The sequence below is a fragment of the Carettochelys insculpta genome, chromosome 7 (genome assembly GCF_033958435.1).
Source record: "Carettochelys insculpta isolate YL-2023 chromosome 7, ASM3395843v1, whole genome shotgun sequence".
NCBI lineage: Eukaryota > Metazoa > Chordata > Testudines > Carettochelyidae > Carettochelys > Carettochelys insculpta.
In genome coordinates this window covers 50,822,787-50,843,629 of record NC_134143.1, presented here as the reverse complement: position 1 = coordinate 50,843,629, position 20,843 = coordinate 50,822,787, and the positions used below count along the sequence as shown (strand labels likewise).

The 20,843-nt window shown below is 39.5% G+C and overlaps 1 protein-coding gene across 3 annotated transcripts in view; it reads left to right on the top strand.

Annotated features, from left to right (window-relative positions):
- The window catches only part of PTPRE (protein tyrosine phosphatase receptor type E), a 227,493-nt gene that overhangs the window by 148,662 nt on the left and 57,988 nt on the right, over positions 1-20,843 (top strand). For all 3 annotated transcript variants that reach the window (XM_075000458.1, XM_075000460.1, XM_075000459.1), the window contains 3 exons: positions 17,636-17,738; positions 18,028-18,101; positions 20,451-20,587. In XM_075000458.1, the coding sequence (XP_074856559.1) occupies positions 17,636-17,738; positions 18,028-18,101; positions 20,451-20,587 (314 nt within the window). The remainder of the gene's footprint in view (positions 1-17,635; positions 17,739-18,027; positions 18,102-20,450; positions 20,588-20,843) is intronic.

Here is a 20,843-nt window from a genome sequence, read left to right as displayed (position 1 = left end):
TTCTTCCCAAAAATTTTCAGAAGAATGGTCTTCCAGACTCCAAATCACGTGATGTTATGGTAATGAGGCACGGAGAATTTGCATCTGCACCTCATTAACATCTTTCGCTCCCTGTATTAGCATGCCACTTCTGAAGGGAGTGGCCTGTGTAGAAACAGCCTTATTTTCTTAAAGGTCTATCATTGTGTTCAGACATTAAAAACTTTCAAAAATTTTGATATTGTGTTCATTAGCATTCATAATGTTGTTATTTTTGGGGTGTTGAGTATGCAGTGAAGCTACACAATCTGTCAGTTCTCCTGTCTCAAAACATATTCTTCTTTACCTCTGACAAGGCTTTCAAATCTTTATCCCCTCTACTCGTATTCCATCCCATCCTAGTGCTTTTCCACTCTGAAGGTTCTTTATTGCGGCTATAATTTCTTTCTCTATTATTGCTGAGCTTACTTGACTGACCTCTAACTGAGGTTTTTCAGGCTTATCATCACCATAAGTTCTTGATACATTGTCTTCATCTCTCATACTTGTCTTTACGATATGTTGCTCACATTTTGTCCCTAAGGGTTGTGTTTATCACCGTTCTTCTATGACCAAAGGCTCTTATCTTTTGATATACTTCACTTCATTCTCTTTATCCAGTTGTTCAATTTCTTTGCATTTCTCATTCATCTATTAGACTTCGCTAATTGGCATTTATTCTTTAGAATTTTATTTAGTCTTAGATATTCTTTTTGTGGTGATAGGTTTTTTACTTTCCTTCTTTCACCTCTCCAAGTAATAATTCATCTATTATCCAGGGACTTTTCCCAGCTAGTAACTTTTTCCCACCATGTTTAATTACTACGCATTTTATAGCATCTTTCAGACATTTCCAAGTCACTTGGTCTTTGTCTCAATTCGTGATCTGCAACACTCCTCTTTGATAAGAACGTCGAAGTTTCATCCTATGTAACATTTGGCCTTCGGTAACTTTTTCAGTCTGGTCATTACCAATTTATGATCTCCTCCATAATCTACACCTGGCATAACTGTAACCTTCTAAACACTATTTCTGTACCTCCAGAGGATTGTGGTAAAATCAGTTTGGTTTTAGTACACCGCACCGGTGATTCCTTTATGTGTCTTGTGTTTTGTTCTAGCTTAAAATAGGTATTGGAGATAGTGAGGCCATGCATCTCACATAATTCTGAGTCTTCTCCTTTATCACTTATTTCATAAAAGATAAATGGATCAACTGCCACAGATACTCGTTAGAATTACCATCTTGTTTTCCCACCAGTCGTTGTTGCTTCTTCCATGTTTTCATGTGTTCTCTGAAAACATTCTAGGTTATTTGGGAACAGCTGTGCAGGATGTGCGTTCTCTGAATAAAGATTTTGCTAAATTATATTTTTCTTTTGATTATATGAAGCAATGCTGGAAGCTTGCATAGCTGCAATTTTTAAGAGAAAACTGGGATGGGGGAAGGGAGTAAGAGAATTTTGAAGTTGGACGCGTATTTTGAAGCGCTTACGGTTAGACTACTGTTCATCAATTCGAACTTAGCAGCTTCGAAATTTGTGCGACTGACATTATGCTAATGAGGCACTGTATATGCATGGCAGCACCTCATATGCATTTTTGACCAGCCATAATTTACATGCCCTTTCTGAAAGCCTTTATATCAAGCAATTACACTGTCTCGAGGGATGCAAAGGGTAACAGGTACAGCTTCAGCACTTGGTACGTGTCACGTCATTTTACAGACCACAGAGCTGAAGTTATGCCAGACAGCAAAGATTAGGTGGAAAGAGGAACGTGTTTTTCCTTTTTCACGTCCTTAAACATGCTTAGGTAGACTCATTGTAGGATTAAGTATATTTGATCAGTCAGTGCCCCAGTTTCTGAGGTTGGCATCTGTCCCAGTTTTCATTCATGTGTTCCACTAGCAATTTGCAGAACACTAGAGATTCTTCTGCTCACTTGTCCCTATGAAATCATAAGGTTTTGCAACATTGCAATGAATTACTTGGGGATGTTGCAGCTCAGCTTGTGTGATTGGCTCGCAATATGATAAGCTAACACACTGTGGCTACATCTACACAGAACTCTACTGCTGGCAGCATGATGCAAAGGAGGGCTCTTGAAAATGCAAGTGGATGTTCATTTGCATAGTCATGGAGCTTATTTGCATACTCCCTGATATTTTCCATGGATAAGGGGTTGCAAACAAAGGGGGGGCGGGTTTGCTGACAGAACCACATCTACGTGGCACATTTTCTGATGACGGCAGCCTCTGCCAGCAGGGCAATCCCACGGGTGTATGCAAATTAGCTGAATGACTATGCAAATGAGCATCCCTTTGCATTTTCGAAAGCCCTACTTTGCATCATGCTGCTGGCATCATGGCTCAGAGTAGACGTAGCCTGTGAGAAGAACTCAGTGCGTTGTTTTACAATCAGTTTGTCCTTGAAAGGAGAGAATTTAACTGATGTAATTTTTTAACTGATGGACGTAATTATAACAGAGCTGTGCATGAAATTAGGTTGAAATACCCCTAAATCTTGAATCCTCTGAGAAGACATGAAGGAAGATGATGATTTCTAAAATTCTCATGCCAGTGTTTAATTTTAGTTTGTATTTTGCTTCTTTCTGTGCTAGCACTATTCAAAGATGATATTGAAAATAGTTAGGTCATGTAGTTTCAAACAGATTTTAACACAGGATACAAGTTTCAATGGTGCTCTCTGGCTTACTTTCTGCCATCCTGACCTGCATATTTTATATTAACTAAAAACAGCCTGTTTGTACATAAAATAAAATAATGTATTGTATTTATAGAAACGATAATAATTACATTTGCTGAGTGAATACACTCAAAAGTCAGAAAATGCAAAGCAGGGTTAAATGTGGAAAAGTGGTGAATTTTATTGCAATCAAAAATGTGATTTTAATTCTCTTCATAACATTGATCAATTTTGGCTCAATCTTAAAAAAAAAAAAAACAAAAAAAAACCTTGTCTGAGAAAAAGCCTGCATAATTTGAGCCAGAAAAGTAGATTAAATAAAAAGTTAATAAACATCAGTAACCCTTTGTGCAACTGTACCAATATGGCTGCATCTACACTTGCATTCCTCTTTTGAAAGAGGCATGCAAATGACAGAAATTGAAAATGCAAATGAGGTGCAGGTTTACATATCTGCTGCTTCATTTGCATATCTTATCTTGAAAGAGCTTCTTTTGAAAGACGAAAAACAGTGTAGACACGGCTCTTTCGCAAGTAATCCTCATCTTTGAAAGAACCCGTCTTGCCGTAGAAAAAAGGGATTGCATTTTTGATTTCCCTCATTTGCATGCCTCTTTCTTAAGAAGAATGCAAGTGTAGACACAGTCATAAACACACTGTTATCATGTGCTCCCCCAATTCGTTTGTCTACCACCAGGTAGCTAGATTGGAAGCTCTGTCTAGGCAGAGAGGACTGTGTTGTCATGATAAAGTGTGTATAGCATCTAGTACTAGGGGAGTTTCTTGAGGGGTGCAAAGTCTGGGACAAATCAGTTTCCAGTGGCTCGAGGACCTCACTCGGCACTGGCAGCTGCGCTGGAAGTAATGGATTTGTCTTCGAAGACTCACTGTGCCAGCTAATTGCACCAGCCTGTGGGCCCCCCCAAAGAGCAGGGTCTGACATGATCTTCCTGATTCATCCAAGCCATAGCTCTGCCTAGAGCACTAAAATGCTGATATCTGATTGGGCCCCGTGGTGTTACTCTACTACAACTGAAAATAGTAATATTTTTATTTCTTAAGATCATGGGGTATAAACCAAAAGAGCACATTGGTGTAATGATGTCAGCCTGGTTACACTGTATCGCACCTTTACATTAACTTTTAATTTACTGGCAGTGATCTGTCTTCAAAGCTAAAGAAAACATGTCACATGACTGTTATTTATTATTAATATAGTTCTATAGATATAACTGACTCATTACTGAACATCTACAATCCGGGTGAAATCATAGCTTCATAGAACTCAGTGGCAAAACTCTCATTGATTTCAGTGAGTCCAGAATTTCCCTCCATTCCGTACACCAGTCTGGCCCATAGTCCTGTGTAAGGCAATCATTCTTAGCCAGTTTTTAAGAGATCAGCCCTGCTGTGGTGTCCAGCTCTCATATTGGGAGTAGAGAGCCCCCATAGAGGACACTGAGAACCAAGTATAACCCCAGAGGCACTGAGACCACTGACAAGGGAGAGTGAAGTCTCTGCTCTACGCACTTGGCTGAGCGCCAGCTGGCTTTTAGCTCATGTGGTAGACCACAGGGCTTTAGCCCCTAAAGTCACAGGTTCATTCCCTCCTGCCGACAACCCAGGTACATTGGCCTTACACAAGTATCAAGCATGCCTCATTTCTGGCTGGGTGAATTGTAAGAGGCAGAGTCAGGCATGTCCTGTCTGGGGTTTCCAGTGCATGAGCAGAGGAAGGGAAGGTCACTATGTCTCAGCCCCGCATCATCCTCACACTACCTCTAAACTACCAGATGAATTCCAATTTAAGGCAGTTAGCTCGATTGTGCCGTAAACACAATTAGCTGGTTTAGGAAGCACTAATATTGCTATAACATTGTTGAAACGGGCTGCATGTTGTGCTAAGTTCAAATGAAGGCTGGTGTGGAAGTGCCAAGTTTTTGAATGAATTCGTTAGCCTCCAGTGGCTGAGTGGTGCTGCTGCACCTGGCTCCCAGCTCCTGCGAGTGATGCTGCTGCAACTGTGTCACTGCTGCACCTGGCTCTGGCGAGCCAGGCATGGCAGTGCTGGTTCTGGCTCCACCAAGCTGCAGGGACCCAGGAACCAGGCAGTAGGGTGAGCACTCCCAGCAGCGGGGGTGCAGCAGGGCCCATGGGAAGGGCACAGACTCTGGGGCTGAGGGAACTGTGGGATAGGTTCGCACAATACACCGCTGTAACAGTCAATGTTTGGCTGTTCAGTGTGGCAGCGCTAACTCGACTTTGTGTGGACTTTGTCGGGAAGTGAGGATACTCAAAATCGAATTTATAAAACACAGCGTTATAAAATCAAATTTAAGAAAACGGCATTTTTCTGGTCGCGTAGGTGTAGCCTTACTCTGATTATAAACTTTGCAGGCACACATGACTTAACAATTCTAAGGAATACTGCCATAGGTCTTCATTATATTCTTCTTCACCTATATGACCTGCTTTGTTGAGTAGTGAAATAGTTACCAAAGTTGACATTTAAATTACCGTTTTTTGGATCTGTGTTCGTACTCACTGAAACAGATACAGCAGTTCACACCTTGGAGCTATCCCTTCTGATTTTCTGAAAACTCACGTAGACATCATTTAACTGGATCACATTTTGGCTACGTCTACACGTGCACCCAACTTCGAAATAGCTTATTTTGATGTTGCGATATCGAAATAGGCTATTTCGATGAATAACGTCTACACGTCCTCCAGGGCTGGCAACGTCGATGTTCAACTTCGACGTTGCTCAGCCCAACATCGAAATAGGCACAGCGAGGGAACGTCTACACGCCAAAGTAGCACACATCGAAATAAGGGAGCCAGGCACAGCTGCAGACAGGGTCACGGGGCGGACTCAACAGCAAGCCGCTCCCTTAAAGGGCCCCTCCCAGACACACTTTCATTAAACAGTGCAAGATACACAGAGCCAACAACTAGTTGCAGACCCTGTATATGCAGCACGGACCCCCAGCTGCAGCAGCAGCAGCCAGAAGCCCTGGGCTAAGGGCTGCTGCCCACGGTGACCACAGAGCCCCGCAAGGGCTGGAGAGAGAGTATCTCTCAACCCCCCAGCTGATGGCCGCCATGGAGGACCCCGCTATTTCGATGTTGCGGGACGCGGATCGTCTACACGTCCCTACTTCGATGTTGAACGTCGAAGTAGGGCGCTATTCCCATCCGCTCATGGGGTTAGCGACTTCGACGTCTCGCCGCCTAACGTCGATTTCAACTTCGAAATAGCGCCCAACACGTGTAGACGTGACGGGCGCTATTTTGAAGTTACTGCCGCTACTTCGAAGTAGCGTGCACGTGTAGACGCAGCCTTTGAGTGTTTTTTTTCCACAATCTGAACAGCTCTGTCATGAGTTGCTACCTTGGCGTGGTGAGAGGGCTTGTGAGTCCCAATGACCCAATGAGCTATGCTAGTGGAAGTTTAATTCCTGGCAGGGACACCCATGCCGGACAGGTCTGATGGTAGGGGCCAGACAAAACGCAACTCAACCTGCTGCCTTGCAGGAAGGTACGGGAGTACCAAAGGCTAACGGAGACAACCAAAGATAACTGATGGAAGGCGAGGGGAAACCACCATTGTGTGATTCCCAAGCACATCATGAACCAAAACCACTGTCTATTTAATGAGAACAACATAAAGGGATGTTGCAAAACATCCTCGTCTGGTAGGGTATGTCATGCGCTACAGGTGACACCAGACCATCATTAAGCGACTGTTAGCAAACCAAAAACAAAACAAAAATACAACAACAACATCATAAAGATTGCTACTTGGAATGTGAGAACTATGCTGGCAAGTGGGAAATTGGAGAACATCAAGCAAGAAATTAAAAGACTAAAGGTAGATATAATGGGACTCAGTGAAATGAGATGGAAGGGAGCTGGAATTTTTACATCGGTTGAGTACAAAATAGTCTTTTCAGGAGGAGAGAAATATGAAAGGGGTGTGGGAATCATCTTAAATTCAAAAAAAGCAAATAGTTTAAAGGGTTATTGGACAGAGTCTGATAGGATCTTGTTAGTTAAACTTGAAAGCAAGCCCTTCAATGTGAATATAATCCAGGTCTATGCTCCAACTGCAAACAGCACTGAGGAAGAGACAGACAGATTTTATGAAGAGCTCGAACAAGCCAAAGCTTACTGTAAATCGAGTGAAGTTCTAATTGTTCAAGGAGACCTTAATGCTAAGGTTGGTTGTGAATGAACAGAAGACATAACAGGGTCTTGTGTCTAGGTTCAAGAAATGGGAGAGGTGAAAGACTGGTAGGATGGGCTAGAATTCATGATTTGATCATGGGAAACACATGGTTCAGGCAATATCCAAAGAGACTATGGACATCGAAAAGTCCCGGAGAGAATGTGAAAAGCCAAATCGATTTTATTCTTATAAATAAGAGGTTTAGAAATTCTCTCGTGTCAGTTAAAACAATGCCAGGTGCTGAATGCTATAGTGATCATGTCATGGTGGTAGGCAAATTGAGAGTAAAATTAAAGAAAATTCAAAATGAGGTAAGAAACATCAAACTTGATCTGAAATTGCTCCAAACCGATCGAGAAGTTCGAGATTAATTTGCTTTAGCAGTCAAAAATAGATTCAGCACCTTAAGAGACCTAACCGATATTAACAGTCAATTGGAATTATTAAAAGAATTCATTGTTACATCTGTGGATGAAAACATTCCAAGAAATAAAACCATTATGAAGAAGAAGTGGATGACTGAAGTTTGGAACTCATGGAAGAAAGAAGAGTGAAGAAAAATAAATCTTCGGAATATGAAAAGTTGAATACAGAAATAAAGTTAAAATATGCAGCTGCAAAGGAGAACTGGTTAAATGAACAGTGTAAGATAATGGAACAGGAACATGGAAGTATTACAAAAGAGATGCCTCCATGTATCCAGGAGGTACCAGGAAGGAAAACATGTTCATCGTCTGGCTGTCTGAAGTCGAAGGATGGTAGTATAATAATAGGAAAGGATAAAATTTTGGAAAGGTGGTCAGAATACATTTCAGAACTCTATGATGATGAGATAGTTCAAAAGTTGAGTCCCTCTAAGAATGCAAATGGACCACCTATACTCAAGGAAAAAGTAAGAAAAGTTTTGAAATGCATGAAGAGAGGAAAAGCGCCTTGTCTGGACAAACTCACGAGTGAGATGTTTGAAGCCTTAGAAGACTTTGGTATTGACACAATTACAAAACTTTTAAATGATATTTACAGTACAGGGCACATCCCAGAAGACTTATCAAGATCTGTTTTTATTGCCTGGCTGAAGAAACCATGTGCAACTGAATGTGAACAGCATAGGACAATCAGTCGCATGAGTCACATGACCAAAATTCTTTTGAAGATTATTATGAACCAGATTCGAAATCAAATAGTCTGAGATCTCTGATGAACAATGTGGATTTGTGAAAGACAGAGGTACTTGTAATGCAATCTACATTTTAAGGTCATTAATCGAAAGAGCACTGGAAGTTCAAAGGGACATATATTTTTGCTTCATCGACTATGAAAAAGCGTTCGACAGAGTAAAACATGAAGAAATGATAAAACTGTTGGAAGAACTGGATATAGATGGGAAGGATTTGAGAATAATTAAAAACATCTACTGGGAACAGACAGCAGCCATCAGGGTTGGAAAACACCTTAGCAGACATGTGAAGATAAAATGAGGAGTGAGACAAGGTTGTGTTCTTTCACCTGATCTCTTTAACTTGTACGGTGAAAGAATAATGCGCAAAATAGAAGGTCTGCCAGGATTAAATATTGGAGGATGTAACATTAACAACCTGAGGTATGCAGATTATACTGTTTGAATAGCAGAAAGTGAGAAAGATCTTCAGGAGCTGGTTAACGTTGTCAATAAAGAAAGAGAGCTGAAGGGACTCTAGCTGAACATCTTGAAGACGGAAGGTAATGGTTATCACAAAGACGAAGGTACTGCCAACGTGTGAGGTACTAGCAAATGGAACAGTTCTTCGTAAAGTGACTAAATTCAAGTACTTAGGATCCTATATCACATCCAATGGTAGGTGTTTAACTCAAGTGAAATGCAGAATCACTGAAGCGAAAGCAGCATTTCAGAAAATGAGAAGCATTATCACAAACAAATCTTTATCCTTGGAGATTAGGAAGAGTGCTATGATGTTATATAGAACCAGTCCTCATGTATGGATGCGAATGGACTATCAGTAAACAAGTTGAGAAGTATGTTGAAGCCATAGAAATGTGGTTTTTAAGAAGGATGTTGTGCATTTCACAGAATACCAAAAGGATGAATGAGTCTGTCTTAAATGAAGCCAACAGCCAAAGAACACTGTTAAATAGGATAAGAACAAGGCAGGCAAAATTTATAGGCCATATAATTAGAAAGTCTGCACTTGAAAATTTAATGACAACAGGGAAGTATAATGGAAAGTGAGGATGAGGTAGACAACGTGCAAAAATATTGGATAGTATCACTTAATGGTTGCATTTCCACAGTACTGTGGAGATGCTCCAGAATACTCGTAATAGGCAGAGGTGGAGGGCCATGATCGCCTCCGCTATTCAGCTTGGCACAAATGAATGAATGAGTGAATGAATCTGAACAGATGACTAGTCTTTGGTCTTAAATGAAAGCTGGGTAGACTCCAGAAAAAACAGAGATTCCTGCCTGTGCTGATGCGCACGCTCCAGTGGTGCACCCCATTGTGTAGGATATGTGGATTGTAAGATCAGCCCTTTCTGCTTTCTGACATCTGAACATAAAACTGGTAAATCAAATGACCTTTCTGAAATAGTCTAGTAAATATGGGAAATGTGAAAGAGAAGTGGCTTGATACACTGATATCACTTCTTAAATATATGAATAAAATTGGAAAAGAGGCCATTTGTATAAAGAGACACAGTTCTTCAAAGATTGTCACAATTCAGTGCAATTTTCAGTAAATGTGGATAAAGGTACCTTCAGCGTTTAAATTTTATTTTAAGTGATACAAGCAAAATGTGTGGCAGAAACGCAATTGGATTTTTAAGAAATACTAAAGCCTTCTTTATTTAAATATAAATTAAGAATATTTATATAGAAAAATGAACGTTGTTGTCTGATAGACAAAAAATGCATATGCTGCAGAAATGCTTTCTCATATAAAGAGCCCATGTTAATAGGATTATGCACTTATCTCATGCTTTCAATAGCCATTGAACTGTGCAATAAATCATTTTAATCCGGAAATAAATATGACTTGTTCCAGTGCCAGCTAGTCTCCGTTTGAAAAGCTTATTCATGCTGAAGGATAATAACAATTCAGTTTAATCCCAATGTCCTTCTTTGTATTTCCAAATTTGATGAAGGATCCAAAGTCACTATGAGAAGAGTGCACTAATTTTCACTGCATATCAGTATTACAGACATGGGACTTTTTAAAAAAATGTTCACTGACTACTTTTCAAAAAGGCAAGCCTGTTTAAACAAGTACTCGGAGAGAAAGAGTGTTAACCTAATTAATATTTTATTTATTTTACTGATTTGAAATAACATTTGATAAGTATCTCTCTTGCTCACGTCATCTTCACAGTAAAGCTCATGCTGTCACATTCAATTCAACACGAATATAATTTGTTGCTTACAGTATTGAAATAATAAATTTATGACCTATAATGTTCAAAATGCTCTTCAGTCTTGGTCTACTCTAGAAACTCTACAGCAGCACAGTGACAGCTGTACCACTGAAACGCCGTAGTGAAGACACTTAATACATGGACAGAAAGTTAGAAGTAAATGCGCTATGGAATGAGTTTCAAAGCCCTTTTCACTGGTCAGTCTTTCATATTAATCAGTCAACAATTATCCAACAGTTCTCTCCAGTGCTAATACACCAATCTATGTATGGATTCAGTTACACAGGATTATGTTCAGAATTAGACCTAAAGCCTTCTCCTCTTCCTCATTTTAGACACTGCCCTTCTATTTTCATGTAATAAAATGAGGCATAGTGAAAAATTTTCAGCATTGTTAGAGGAGTTGCTGACACTAGTTATTGAATATTTGTAAAGAGAGTGCAGGAGAGCCGTGGGCCCTTCAGTGGAACACACTCAGATTTAACACTTTTTTAAAACCTGGGTTCTTTAACAAATATGTTATTTAGTTGCATTTCAGTAGTACCTAGAAGGCTAGTCGTGGACCAGCATCCCATTTTGTTAGCTATTGTGCAGACACAGAACAAATTTTTCTTTTGTTTCTTTATTCTTCCTCAGTTCCTTCATACCTTGTATACTGGTGTGTTTTCCTTCAGTGGGTTTTCTAATACTTTATTTCAGTGTTCCTTTTCTTATGTTTTCTTCCGTGTCCCCTCTCTGTTTTTTTTCTTTCATTTTCGTATTCAGTCTGACTCCTTGCTGCATGTGTGCGTTCATGTTCCTCATTAGTCAGTTGCTGCAGAAAAGCCTAAACAAGTTGCGTCCTTGACACTGTTGGTTTTTTTCCTCCCCGCAAATGTAGGTTGATAGACTTTATCTCAGGCTGCAGGATTGTGCCATTGGCTTACATTTTTTCCACACAGTAGTCACAGTTCTCACTCCACAAGTTCAGTTGTACCTCAGGTAGATAGAGTGGTCGTATGGATTTTAAACAAAAGAAGAATTTGCTGCAAAATAAGTTTTGATGAGCAGCATGGGCACACATTGGCCATCCTAGCCTATCTCCATTACTCTGAAGAACAACGAGGAGTCTTGGGGCACCTTGGACTATGTCTGTACTACAGAGTTTTTTTCGACAAAACTGATGTTTTGTCGATTAAACCTGTGTAGTGTCCACATTCCCAAGGCATTCTGTCAACAGTATATTGTCAGCACACAGCACTTCTGTCAACAGCATTCTGCCACTTTCCCATGAGGCAGAACGCCTCTGTCAACAGATTCTGTTAACAGAAAGATGGTCTGGACGTTCTGGAGGTCCCTTTGTCAACTGACAGAGCTTCTGGGACGCCGGGCAGCCCTGTCTGCTGTGCTTCTGGTTGGCTGTTTTGATGAGAGAGCAGACGGGCAGTCCAGCTGCTGTGTCGACAGAGCAGATCACTCTTTCTATCTGCTTGGCAGTCTGGCCGCGATCTGTTGACAGAAGTTTTGTTGGAAGATATCTTCTGACAGAAACTTCTGTCGACAGATTGGTCTAGTGTTGACACAGACTTAGAGAAGGGCAGATTAAATTGGGCATAAGCTTTTGTGTGGAAAAAAAAAACACTTTGTCGGATGCATCTCATGAAGTAGGTTTCTGCCAACTAATGCTTATGCTCAAATAAATCTATTAATTTCTGAGGTGCCATAGAACTCCTTGTATTTGCAGGTACGGACTAACATAGCTACTCCTCTGATACCTATTACATGCAAGGTGATTCTCCAAACAGGGAGTAAAGATCTGTTTTTATTGAGCTAACATACATTTTTAAACATAAGCACATTAAAACAGAGTTAACATATAGAGGAGTCAGTCCTAGTGAATCATTCATTGTGGTCGTGTAGTGGATTCAGGCAGAAAAGAATCACCTGTAGTGCTTTTTACAACACACGGGATGTTGGCTTAATTTAGCTTTTCAGCTTAGCTTTTGAATTAGCTTTTTACTTAATTAGCAAACTGAAGGTTTAGCAGCCAACATTATAATACTGAATTGATATAGTACATTTTTTTTGTAGAAAGATGTGAATATGACAAGATAGTGAACTAATGTGCAGTACAGATATATACTATTCTATTCCTCAGAGGATAGAAAGTATTGTAAGAATAAAACATTAATATCCACAAGCAAACAAATGTGGATATTTAAAAAACCAAATACTTCGTTTTTGTCTTGCCCCAGAAATCATTTACAGCAGTCTAAACATTTAACAGTTAAAACAAACAGGCTGTTTTATAAATGTGTGGTAAGGGATAAATATTATTGCTCCTTTTTTAAAAGAATGATCTGGCAAATATCAGTGTCCTTTGAGTTATTCATTAGTAGGTGACATTGACAATGGAGTCCAGTATCTGTAATGTTCCAAACCAGTGATTTTTTTTGTCTGGTGCTTCCTTGCTGCATTCTGTCTCCTAACTTCTGGTGCCTTTCCTGGGTGCATACAGGTTTCCTCCCCGTCCTACCTCTTTTTCTCACCCCCTCTACCTCTTGAATCCCTCTCTAGTAAGTTATCTAATAGTCTCATTGTGGGAATGATGGAGAAACTGAAAATAATCAGAGTGCAAATGTACTCAAGCTGTGCCAGAGGCTGCAATAGAACCCTCACGGAACCATTCCTCCAGGTCCATGCCAAAAGGAAGTCTCCTTAGGGTGGAGCAGTTCACTGGGGCTGATTCTACCATCTTTCTAGCCCTTGGTCACTGTGAATCTGTGGGATTAAGCCCTTGTGCCTTCTAGGCTCCACATTCAAAATAAAAGAGGTAGGTATGTTGACAAGGAGTTGCGGAAGAGGAATAAAAATCATCAGATATGCTTGCATCTTTAGTGCTGCATCTGTAGTGATATGTATGCTATCTTTGGTTCTATTTTTGTTTGGTTTTGTTTTTAATTACTGTGTTGAAATTAGGAACAGAAAGAGGCGGGGGAACATTGCAAGATAAGGAACACTTGCATCAGGAAAAGCAGATCAAGCGTCTGGAATAGCATCAAGAATGACAAAGTGAGGCAAAATCACACGTCCCAGGCTTCAAGGAAAAACTGTGTCATGACCCTAATATCTTTTCAAAGTGGAACACTGTCAGTATTTTACCACATTTCTGGAAAGAGCCCCAGGTTTATGATTTTTAAAGATGCCATGCCAAATAGAAAGTTACATGGTTATTGGACCAGTTTATTATGTCATTTTGTGTTGTGATGGTTGAAAATTCTCCATGGCAATGATTAGACTGAGGATTTTCGGTAAAAGTAATCTGCTTCCTCAGCATGTACCTGTCTATGTCTCAGTTCCCTGCAGCAGCAGAGATTAAAGTAGCAGTGTTGGTGCACAATTATTCAGTCTGCCCTTGAAGAACTTTAATTTCTCTTACTAGAACTGCCGTGTCCAATACACTCCCCATTCTCCACATGTGGCAAACGGGGCAGTGCAGTGTGGCGAAACATGGCTCTAAGGAGCTGCACACGAGGTGTCCCTTTGGCCACTCCACGCACATGCCCCACCACATGGTAGGACAACTGCGTGGCAGCAGTGGCAGAGGCGGCTTCTCTGGCCCCGGTGAGGTCAGCCACAGCATGACTGCAGCCCAGGGCAGCTCCAGTGAGTAATGTGGGGGAGATGGCGCCTGGTTGGGGAGGGATTGGTGCCGGGCTCGTGGCTTAATTTCTTAATTTCTTTTGGACACCACTGTACTAGGTAGATGTCTGGTTAAAGGCCTCTATTGGGCCTCTGGATGTATATAGGTCTGTGGCAAAGTACTCTTCATCTTTAATTTCTGAGCATTGTTAGTAAATTAGAAACCCGACCTTTGAGGGGAATTACAAAATAATATATGTGATCAACATTAAAAAACCATGTGATGATCTCAAACATAGTGTTAGACTGCTGGGCTGACATTATCACAGTGTTGGTTAAATTCGTGGAACTGTCATGGAGGACAGAAGAAGGGGCCATCTGTGCTTCCAAGCTAACTTTCTTAACATGAGGTGGCCAGGAAGAAACAAGACTATGATGTGTCACTCAAAGAGCTGCATGAGCCATACTTGTCATGCTATGTCCCTTGAAATCAGGATATGAAAGCAGGGTTGATGAATACAAGACACCATCCTGTGGCAGAAAACTCTCAGAAGTGCCGTTTCCCAATATTGCTACATGAGACTACAGCTTAAAAGTCAGTGCAGACACTTGGCCTGAACCTGAATGAAATTTACTCGTTATATAGTGCTTCCTAGTGACAGGACATGCCACCTGAGCACTGTGAGCTGCTTTGGATGCTGCTGATTCTCACTTGAAATGGAGACTTTTATTTTTTTTATTTGTTTATTCATTTGTTTATTTATTTATTTGCCTATAAAGACTTAAATTGTGTAAGACATTACTGCTTGAGAAGATACCCCTTTCCCCATGTCAGACAGCTAAAGAAGAGATGTTTGAGCTGGATATCCCTTGGCTGAAATAGGGTGTGACACTCGAGAGCTCTCCATCAGGCTCTTCAGTTAGCTCAAGAGGCATGTGGCTGGGTACATCCATTTGATTGGGTTGTTCCAAAGGAAGGGTTATAGCTGTGTGATGGACTGGAATTTTGCGCTTGGGGGCAGGAGAAACTAATTCTTTGGGAGCGGGGAGTTGAAAGTTTCTTTAGCTGCCAAGAAGTGATAAGTGTCTGCTCATTATTTTTTTGTTGTTGTAACTTATGTCAATTCACTGCTTTATGTAGGCAGTTCTTTTTGTGTTCGTATAACAAAATATCACACGATGGGGCATCCTGAATAGTATTCTCCAGCTGAATTTCCCGGTGTGTGAAAAAGGGGAAGCTTAAGATGGGATCCATAACTACAGTTAGTTATTTAATTTGTTTTGTTTGTTCTCTGTTAAGTCTTAATTACTGTGCAGAAAACACAACTGTTGCTGTAAATAAGTGGCTGACTAATACACCCTCCTTCTGGGTCTTGCTGCAACAGTGAGATGATAAAACCTGTTTGTATGATTTTTTTCCTTGCCGTATCGTTTTTATTCTTTCAACTTACATGTTGTTTTTATGATTTATTTCCCATATCACATTAGCCTACCAATTCTCTATAATATTATGTTAACGGAGTCATTCCTTCCTAAAATATTTTTCTACCCCAGACTATATATACCTAAAAGTAATTTTCTGCCCTAATTTCTCATCTACCCAATGTTGTGTCCTCCCTCCACATCTATACAGTATTCTCCTTTCTTCTCATTCCAGTCCTTTATGTTTCTGTTCCATTTTACATAATCCTCACCTAAACGTTCTCAGTTTATACTGTGCTCAGAGCTGGAAACTGGGAGTAAGGTTAATGGGGCTCATGCTGTTCTTCTCCTTTTAAGAGGCTGCCAGCAAAGTGGGGGAGTGGGGCTCACTGGCAGAACCATGTTTACACCGTTTTTTTTTCTGCCGGTGAGCAAATATGCAAGTGAGTGTCCATTTGCATTTTTGAGACCACCTATTTGTGTACTGCCTCCGACAGTTTGGGTCAGTGTAACTGTAGCAGATTGGGGTAAGCTCTATTATCCTTACATGGTTACATGGCTTGTATGTACCTGATGTGTTCCAAAAGAGCACCTCATTTGTGCTCTATTACATCTGATGAGTAAAATAAATAGTTTGACCAACTCTTCACCTAGTATAAATCAGCATAACTGACTTCTTCATTAAGATTCTCCTCCTACCCTTCTTCTCTATTGATCTGTTCACAGCAGCTAGCCACCCAAAACAACCAACCAAACAAAAAAAAAACCCCAAACCTGTATGTTAGTGTAATGCCTGGAACCTTTGAATATAATTCTAAAATATTGCACCAAACATCTTAGTAAATATATATATGTTATATTATATCTATATATATATATCTATATACATAATATAGTGGGGAGGTGACACGCTCTTGTAGACTAGATCTTCAAAGTTTTTTTGATTAACTTTGCAATGCTCTCAGTGGCTCCCACAAATATAGATAACATATTAGTGAGCTATATGCAATGTTGTTGTAGCTGTGTCCATTCTAGGATGTTAGAGAGAAAAGGTGATATCTTACTAATCTCTGTTGGTGAGAGAGACAAGCTTTTGAGCTACACAGAACTCCTCTTCAGTATGGGAAAGCTACTCAGAATGTCACAATTAAGCACAAGGTTAAACAGAGTGTTTAGCATAAGTAACTATATTTTTACTGGTCTGTCAATCAGAAACAGTTCTTCTGATTTCCTTTTAGGAAGATACCCAGTATAATGTAATGAAGAGCAGAGGCAAAACCAACAGACATATCTCCACTACTGCAATGATCAGCACAACCACAATGCACCATTTGAGATCTTACACATGCCCATACCAAGATGTGGTGTACCTCATCCAACGCACTAAATGTCCCAGTAACACCCATGTGGATGAAACCAGACTGAATTCTTGAATGCAGTTGCAAAGGAAAATGGTGAAAGATAGAAATGCCACATCAATTATGGGTGAACACTTTTCATGAAATAATCACTGACTTACCAGTCCTCATCCTCAAAGGAAATCTGCACAACACTTTCTGAAGATGAGCTTGGAAGCTTAAATTCATAACTTTTCTTGGTAGTGACATTCTGAGCTTAATTAAAATACTAGATTTATGGTTTATTACAACAATCTGTAACCCTATAATCCCTTTTTAATCCATGACTACAAGAGGGTTTAGCAGGCAGCTTGAACCTGGGCTTTTAGAATATGGGATCAGCATGCTAAACTATCTGTGTGATCTCATGTTTAGCTGTGACACTCAGAATACCTGTCCCAAGATTGAAGAAGAGCTTTGTGTAGCTTAAAAGCTTATCTGTCTCACCAACAGAAGCCAGACCAATAAAAATGATTCCCTCACTCACCTTGTCATATTCAAGAGCTGACAGGTGCTAGTACTGACTTTTTAAAATGTATATTTAATTAAGGGTTTCAGCTTTGCATTTGTTTGCTAAAAAGCACCACTGATATTTTTAGCAAATTGATACAATGAAAAGACCACACACAGACACCAAATCTGCCTAGAGGAACGCCTTTGGAAAACGTATATGGTGCATTTAAATCAGTTTTTGCGAGTATTGGGGTATGTATGTCCCACATATGTGGGGTATATTTTAATATATATATTTCAAAATATGAAGGGTATATTTTACCTTTACTCCACTGAGAATTCTATCACAACACTCTTGGTGTTTTTTTAATTTATAGAGCCTCCAGAGGAGAACAGTTCACACCAGCAACTACTGACTTCAATGTTGATCCTGCTTCTTGTATTCATCATTTTCATTCTTCTGGCTGGCTATTTTTTCAGGTAGGGAGCTGTTAACTGCTGCACTCAGAACTAGATTGGTCATGTTTTGATATGATCTAATAAGGAAATGAAAGCATTGCTACATCTATGCGGTAACTGAAGTCTCAGACCACAGTTAAGAGTAGCAGAGGATGCCGTATGTTGTGTTTTGTCCTTAATCTGTTACAATCTGAAGATGAACAGAAAGAGTTTCTCCAGAATTACATGGTTTGTAAAAGTTCTTCTGGAAGAGCATTTGTAGCCTTTTAAACACAATTATGAAAATTAACTTTGGGTTTGTGTTTCTAAGGTTCAGAAAACACAGGAAAGCTGTTGTGAATTCCAGTGACAAAAAGATACCAAATGGAATCTTAGAAGAGCAAGGTAATGGAATGTTGGCTTTGTTTTTCTACAATGAATTTTACTCGACTGTGTGTGTGTGTGTGTGTGTGTGTGTGTGTGTGTGTGTGTAAACACAAGGCCAAATAGAGAGTTCAGCAGAGAGTTCTATCTTACATTATTGTTATGATAAGTAGTTATATTCATGTATTCTTATACACACATACTTTAATACTGAAAATTAAGAATTCAGTTGCTTGAACTTTGCGGATTGCCTATGTCTTTTGATTGTATTATTCTAATGTTGGCTTTGTTTATTTAAAAGAAAATAAAGGAAAAAAATTGCTCATTTTTAAAATAATTCTCTTTCTTCTACTTGCTGTTTGATAATTTGCATCTTGCCATGATTTTGTTTCTCCATGGTTCTCCTCCATAACTGGTTGGTTAGTGAAGGGTGCCTCATGACCGTTGAGTTATCTGCACTGGTTCTGAGTTTGAGAAAAAAAAATTGAAATATTTGTTTAAAAAAAAATAGACATATGTATGAAGAGCTGCTTTCCAACTCTATAAACAAATTAAGTAGTAAATGGGAGATGAGAAGGAAGGTACTGTAAGTCAATGGCATTTTTTCAAAAGAAGATGATTCAGTCAAGAAATAGAAAATAGTCACCAATTGATTTTCAAATGTTTTTTCAGGTTAGACTAGATTTTGAACATCAAGCACAATAAAGATGCAAAGAGGGCAAAGTAGATTGGGAATTAAAGGTTAGCTATATATTACTCATGACATAGCAATGAAGGGGGTGGAGACAAGAGAAAAGGAAAAAAGTAATCACAAGGGAGAATTACCGACCTTTTCTGTGGTTTTCATATTACTCCTTGCAAGCTGAAAAATTGTTTTATTCACAGTTCTAAATATAAAACAAAAGAGTACAACTTCCTGTTTGTGTTACATTTTCCAACATTAATTATAACAGCATTGGAGTTTTGAGCATATTGAGATACACTAGCTCGCAAACAGATTCTGCTGTTACTCTGTGGAATGGCTAATACATCAACTAATAGGCAACATGATTGTTGAAAGCAGAGTTGTCAACTATCTGTTTCTAGGGAAGTGCTCTGTTTCTCTTTCAAACAAAGCTGCTATTCTCAAAGAGACTTCCTCCACCGTGATTTCGAAATTCTCCCAACTTCACTGTTTTAAAATTCTGTGTGTTTGCACAGTAGACCTAATTTTTTAACCAGTCTGCCAGTGCATAATGGCCATAAACCTAGTGGTGCTAGAGAATTCCTGGGTGAAAGGTGCTACATGAAACCATCCTGTGGGGGATGGAATTGCTGTAAAAGAACAGCTACTTTAGCTGTGGGATCTGTTATACCTCAGAGCAGTCAGTAACTTGGGACTGATATGGCAACGCAGACACTGACCTCCCTTCGGTTTCTGATTTACGCATGGTGCATTAACACATGAGGTGTTTGCATTTTTGCAGGTAGGTATTGAATGAATTGCAGGTGTAAAAGTAGACTTCCAAAATTTCAGTTCCTGTTCAAATAAAAACTACTACATGGATGGTGCAAATATTGATTTGTACTGTTTTAGAACAGAAACTATATGAAATTACTAATATCAGAGAGGTAGCCAAGTTAGTCTGTATCTTCAAAAACAAAAAGAAGTCCTGTGGCGCCTGATGTGCTAGTCTATAAGGTGCCACAGGACTTCTTGTTGTTCTTAAATTTCTGATGTTTCCTATATTTTTGGTTAAATTTGCTACAGGAATGCTTTAAGTTATCTCATGAATTTGTTACCTTCTTAAAGCAGTGCATTGAGAGCAAAACACGTAATTGTAGTTTTTGTAAATATTGCAGAGTTTCTGGTGTCTGGCAAATTGTAGCTTATTTTTGAGAAATAAACCCATTTGTAAAATAGATTTAGATTTTTTCCTTAAATATCTTAAAAATTTCCCCTCATATTTCAGTAAGTGGGAGGAATTGATAAGATGCTATTCCCTCCCCCAAATAATTTTTTGTTTTGGTCACTTTTTTGTTCTGTTACCAATTAAGGTCAGAAAGGCTAATTATTAACATTAGGACAGTAGCATCTGGAATTGTTCTAATCCCATGTGTGTTCAGAAAAATTACTTGGCTTGTTATTCTATGAAAATCAACTCTGGCACTAATTTGGCGGCAATATCATTCTAGCCATTTCAGTGTCAGGAAGAGATACCACATTACTCACCTTTGTCTCACTAGTTTGAGTCAGATTTAATAAGAGGCATGCTGTTCCTTTTTCCACAGTATTTCATAAAACTAATTGGTCATCATTTGATTAAGGGAATAACTCGTTGACCTTCATTCTGAATATATTTTTAACATATATTTTCTCTGGTTTGACAGAACAGCAAAGGGTGATGCTACTCAGCAGGTCTCCGTCTGGCCCAAAGAAGTACTTTCCTATTCCAGTGGAGCATCTGGAGGAAGAAATACGAATAAGATCAGCAGATGATGGGAAACGGTTTCGGGAAGAATATAATGTATGTTTGCTTGATTTCTGTGTAATTTTTTGTCACAGGGAAAAGACATAGGAAATTGAGAGTGGATTTTTTTTCCCCTAATTAAATGTGTTACTGTCGCTTTCAGCATGGGGAATGCTGGCAAGCATGGTGTAAGCTTCTCCACACAGCTTGTTAATGTTCTTTGTTACTGATGTTTAGTGCCCAGTTATTTCAGTTCTGGTCCTCAGAGAGACTGTCTCCTATGTTGGATTGTGCAGTTGTTTAGCCATGGCAA